This window comes from Macrobrachium rosenbergii, chromosome 3 (assembly GCF_040412425.1).
Source record: "Macrobrachium rosenbergii isolate ZJJX-2024 chromosome 3, ASM4041242v1, whole genome shotgun sequence".
In the NCBI taxonomy this organism is placed as follows: Eukaryota; Metazoa; Arthropoda; class Malacostraca; order Decapoda; family Palaemonidae; genus Macrobrachium; species Macrobrachium rosenbergii.
Genome location: NC_089743.1, coordinates 46858924 through 46865020, shown reverse-complemented (window position 1 = coordinate 46865020; position 6097 = coordinate 46858924). Strand labels below are relative to the sequence as shown.

The 6097-nt window shown below is 33.3% G+C and overlaps 1 protein-coding gene across 1 annotated transcript in view; it reads right to left on the bottom strand.

The window, feature by feature from the left end:
• Window positions 1–730: 730 nt before the first annotated feature.
• The window catches only part of LOC136855102 (mediator of RNA polymerase II transcription subunit 19-like), a 94048-nt gene continuing 88681 nt past the window's right edge, over window positions 731–6097 (bottom strand). Inside the window, exon 4 of the mRNA XM_067131935.1 lies at window positions 731–2418. Within this exon, the coding sequence (XP_066988036.1) occupies window positions 2119–2418 (300 nt within the window). The 3' untranslated portion in view covers window positions 731–2118. The remainder of the gene's footprint in view (window positions 2419–6097) is intronic.

Sequence of the window (6097 nt, the reverse complement as noted above, 5' to 3'; positions counted from 1 at the left end):
AAAGTAAGGGGGATATCATAGAGACCACATGCTAATGATCCGTCTCCTTGCAATATGAACTTGTGGGTTAAATGAGTATGAACTAGCCTGTGTCACAGACAAGCCATGGATTTCTCTGGGATGAAGATGAAGTCAAAGGATGGATTGTGTATTTTTTATTTTAGTCCATTCATTAGTGTAAGGAAATTGGGAAATATCAGTACTAATTTTGTCACATGGGATTCCACATCATGTCTACTACCTCTTGTAACAAGGGCTGGAACCCAACAAAACTAGACCAATTTGTAATGGGATGCAAGCAAACAGAGCCATTCCTTGATTTTTTGTACAGCATGGTACAGTTAAGTACTACGTCCCTTAGAGATATACAATTTAGTGTGCCATGCTCTTTACAGTAGCTTTTGTATGGTCCTTTCCAGCCTGTTTGTAAAATTTTTTAAGATATGTTCATCGTTGCTTGGGGTGAACCCTTTGGGCATCTGGAAATGTGACTTGGTGATCTTGTTCTATTTAAACTATTGCATAGTATACTCAATTATTTCCTGTGTATTCTTACTCTTAATCTTTAATGTCCATGGATTCAAGGAACCTCTGTAAAATCAAACATTCCAAATTTGGACTTATTAGTTTATTTACATCACTTAGCATACCCAATTCTTTCCTGTATATTCATACTCTGTCTTTAATGTCCATGGATTCAAGGAACTTTGTAAAATCAAACATTCCAAAATTGGATTTATTAGTTTATTCACATCATTGAGCATAAAATTACTACATCAAGAAAAACAAAAGTATAGTATTTTTATATTCACACAACAAAGGAAGAAATTTACACCCAGATGTTATATAATTAACTCATTTAAAAAAATACATAATACAAAAACTGTGGTAAAATTTAACCCATGGTTAAACGAAGCATGATTTCACTAGTTCAGATTCTAAAGCCTGTATTATTCTTTCAATTACTGTTACAGAAATCACCAAACAATTAACCCTTGATATTCACATATTCAATAATTAACGCCTTTGTAAGTACCTTTCGCTATACTCATTCTTTTTGCTTACCGATATCTATCAATGAGATCAAAATTCCCAGCTACTTTTTATCTGCTTAAATCAGTTACCTATATTACTAAAATGGTCAAGAGGTCAACATATTTTTATAAACATGGGTTAGGGTAACTAAAAAGTGTGAAGATGTCAAAATATTTTTACAAACTGTCTTTTAACCAGTAAATATCCACTGGTAAGAGAAAACGTATGTGTAAAGTGTAATATGGCAAAAGTAAATTATAACTTCAGTTAATAATCCAAAACTCAAGACACTGAATTTGAGAACCTACTACAAAAACACAGTTTAAAGAAATCTTGTATTGCAATCAGCTGCTCAGTAGCCTGTAACTGGCCTACCTCATATAGATTTGTTTATTTTACTGCACTGCAGCAAAAAAAAAAAACATTAAAAATAACAGACAATGGTAAAAAACCAGTCATTATCTGTAGTTCTATGGGGGGGTGGAAGGGAGATAACACTGTAGAACAAAGGGGAAAAGTATTAAAAAGATGTATACATACATAACTAAAGACTCCAGTACCCTCTACAACTGTGCTAAAGGATTTAAATCTAATCTTTAAAGATACGACATTTATACAACTTGTCCATAATCTAACACATACCTGAAAACTGATGGCGATGAAATCTTTATGCATTACCCCAACTTTCTGGGCAACGGAAATCATTAACTACTGGAAAGCACGAAGTACTAATTTCTCATTAATTACAAGTTACCATAAATATACCATGATTCCTATTCCTTTTACTCTCAATGTCAAAAATAGAAGATACATATGGTATATACACAAAATACATTGTAAACCATTTAGAAGTTACACACTCCAACACTTCAATAAGAACTGACACATTTTCCAAATAAATAGTTTCAAGCACCAAGGCCAATCACTGGGCAACTTCTCTATCACTTGTCTGTGCAATATACGACACAAAATATTTCCAAGCGCTTTAAATGTACTTTGTAAAACAATAACCATATAATGTTCCTCCAAACATTTATGCATCAAACCACAGTTTTCAATCATTCAATTAAAGCACACTTTAAATTAAATCATAATTCTATTAGGATCAACTCCCGAAGCCCCAGGATATTCTGGGGAATGCTTTTGTTTCTTCTTTTTTTTCTCTTTCTTTTTCTTTTTTCTTTCCTTATCGTCATCATTCTTTTTCTTCTTGTGCTTCTTCTCGTGGATGTCTGACCCATCTGCCGAGCCATCTTGAGTTGGGGTTTCCCCTGGCTTGAGCTTGTGTTTCTTATGTTTTTTATGCTTTCTCTGACCAGGTGGCTGATTCATGAACCTGTACTGTTCTGGCAGTGGGCCTGGTTGAAGGCGAAAGGCAGCCAGCTGTTTTTTTTTTTTATATATATAAAAAGAGAAATTAAAACTTGGAATAAGTGCACCCTACAATAATATTCAGAGCAAAATGTACCCTACAATAATACCCAGTGCAATTTATATATCAACTCAGAAGTTATCAAACACCTGAAATGGTAAAAATTTCTATCACTACTTGATAAATATGACATAGCTATTACTGTACTGCAAATACAAGACGTTCTACTAAAAAAACAGTTCTAAGAATCAATATAATCAAAGGTAAAGATATGCTGGTACAGTCATTAATCTGCATTAACCTGTTAAGCGTCCACCCTGGATGAATGCCGTCACGCTTTTTCTTGCAATTAGCGGTCATATCACTGATGATAGTTTTTCAAAGTTAATATTGATTTTTATGCTTATAATTCGTACTGTAGTTAAGAGTAGGAATTTTATTAAATGATAGGATAAAAAACTATTACTACTACTATTATTTTATTTCATAAGACTACAAAATACTGAATGAAAAGTGTTGTACATACATGCACTATTATTCTTTCGTATGCCAATCTCTAAAGCAGGGGGCTACACACAATCCATCTATGTACTCGTGATTGTGGAGACAAATGTTCTACATTCTCATCTAGAAACTGATTTGCAAATCTGTTTGTTTCTTTCACGAGGTAATCAATGATTTCATCATCAAATTATTTCTCAAAAATTCTAATGGATTCTCTTTATCCTCAACTGAAAATTTCACGCCGGGATCAGCAACACGAAAGTAAAGGGATATCTCTCTCTCTCTCTCTCTCTCTCTCGGAGTCCAGTCACTTTCGGCAATGAGAAGTCATCTTCACTTCCACTATTGGAAGAAAAGTTTGTTTCTTCAATATCCTCATCATATTCAGAACTAGAGCTCTCATCATCAAATATGTCTTCAGTATCAGACACCTCGTCTAGGATTTGATTTATCTCAACTGAAGACATACGCCTCCTCTTTGTGACATTCATTGAGAACGACGTAAAAAACGTGTTGTCTCTGAAAAGTTTGAAAAAAAAAAATAGTCATCTAGGCATCAAGCGACCAACTGAAAAGAGTTGCCAGGGAGGAAATAAGTCATCAATTACAGCTTACGTGTTCTGAGAGTGTTACCAAATGATGTTCCAACATTTTCCATACAAGTAAACGTATTATTACGGGGCTGACAGCTTGAAAAGCAGAGTTAAAGTCTTGAACGTAATATTCGTTGAAGCGCTACCAGTAGATCGCAGTAAAACGTATTACGCACTTGGGTGCTTAACAGGTTAAATGACCTGTCTAAAATTATATTTATATATATATATATATTATTATATATATATATATATATATATATATATATATATATATATATATATATATATATATATATATATATATATATATATATATAAAACAGTTTTTGAGTTTAGGAAAAACCTATTTTTGGTAGTCGCTGTTGAGTCCTCAAGGAGTTACCCTTCCATGGATGGTCTTCATGGAGCTCTGGAAGACCATGGAAGGGTAACTCCTTGAGGACGAAACAAGTGATTACACTATCAAAAATCTCTCTCCGATAGCCACTCCATACTCATAACAACAAACCTTCCTAAATCATTGTTTTATATCAAGTATATATTGTAAAAATGTGAAGAAAGTAACAGAAGATATAGAAAAGCACATAAAATACAAGAACAACAGAAAGGGGATGTCAACAAATATTCTACGAGTATACAAGGACCAGGTAGCTCACCTTCAGCATCCTACACAATCATAACTACAGTATAATAAACATATAGCAATTTGTTTCTAGAGTACAACTCTTAAATATTTTACTCATGCATATCTCACTGTGTGATGATTAACTGAGAGATTAACCCTTAAACGCCGACTGGACGTATTGTACGTCGACTAAAATTGTCTGTCGGGTGCCGAGTGGACGTACGGTACATCGACTAGAAAAAGTTTTTTTAAATATTCGTGGAAAAATAGTTATAGGCCTAGTTTGTGAAAGATTTTAAATCACACGCCTTGAGGGATGCTGGGAGTTCACGGATCACGCTGTTGTTTTGTTTACAAGCGTTACCCAGCCTGCGCATGCGCGAATTTCTTTCTTCTCGCACTACAGAGCATCAGCGACGCATCTTGGAAATTCTTACGTCACTTTGTCGTAATTTTTGCACCATTTTATATTAGCCGTTACATAAAGTTTTGTATATGAAAATGTGTGCAATTTCATGTAGAATACAACAAAAAACAACCCATGGTTGTAGCTTTTATAAGTTTTGAAATATTTTCATATAAATCACGATAAGTGCCAAAATTTCAACCTTCGGTCAACTTTGACTTGACCGAAATGGTCGAAAAACGCAATTGTAAGCTAAAACTCTTACATTCTAGTAATATTCAATCATTTACCTTCATTTTAAAACAAATTGGAAGTCTCTAGCACAATATTTCGATTTATGGTGAATTTTTGAAAAAACTTTTTCCTTACGTCCACACGGTAACTCAGCCGAAAATCTCAGAAATTCTTTCGTCACTGTCGTAATTTTTGCACCGTTTTATATTAGCCAGTACATAAAGTTTTATATATGAAAATGTGCGCAATTTCATGTAGAATACAACAAAAAACCCCATGGTTGTAGCTTTTATCAGTTTTGAAATAGTTTCACATAAATCACGATAAGTGCCAAAATTTCAACCTTCGGTCAACTTTGACTCGACCGAAATGGTAAAAAAATGCAATTGTAAGCTAAAACTCTTGCATTCTAGTAATATTCAATCATTTACCTTCATTATGCAACAAATTGGAAGTCTCTGGCACAATATTTCGATTTATGGTGAATTTTTGAAAAAAAAAAAAAACTCCTTACGTCCGCGCGCAGTAACTCGGCTGAAAATCTCGGAATTTCTTTAATCACCTTGTCATAATTTTCGCACCATTTTATATTAGGCCTTACATAAAGTGTTATACATGAAAATGTGTGCAATATCATGTAGAATACAACAAAAAATAACTCATGGTTGTAGCTTTTATCAGTTTTGAAATATTTTCATATAAATCATGATAAATAGAAAAAATTCGACCTTCAGTCAACTTTAGCTCGACCGAAATGGTCGAAAACTGCAATTGTAAGCTAAAACACTTACAGTCTAGTAATATTCAATCAATTACCTTCATTTTGCAACAAACGGGAAGTCTCTAGCACAACATTTCATTTATGGTGAATTTTACAGAAAAACTTTTTACGTCCGGGCGTTACAAATTCATGCATCATTTTGTGATAATATTTTCTCTGTGTAGCTTTGATCGTTTTACAATTTGTTATATACCAAAATCATCGCAATTTAGTGTACAATACAACGAAAAAAAAATAACCCATTAGCTTTAACCATTTTTCTCACAGCGCGATTTGTATACAATTATATATGAATTTTTTTTTTGCGCTGTCATATATTCCAATATTTATATATGATATTTTTTTATTTCTGAAGGTTGCATACTAAACTTCAGGCAATCAGAAAAAAAGGAGCCAAAAATGAACTCTTAATCGTAAAAACTAAGTGTGCTGTGATTTAAAAAAAAAATTTTTTCCTTGGCGCTAACTCCAGAACGCTTGCATACAACAGACACTTTTGTAAATAGAGGCTCGGTGTTTAAGGGTTAAATCATTTTTGAAATTA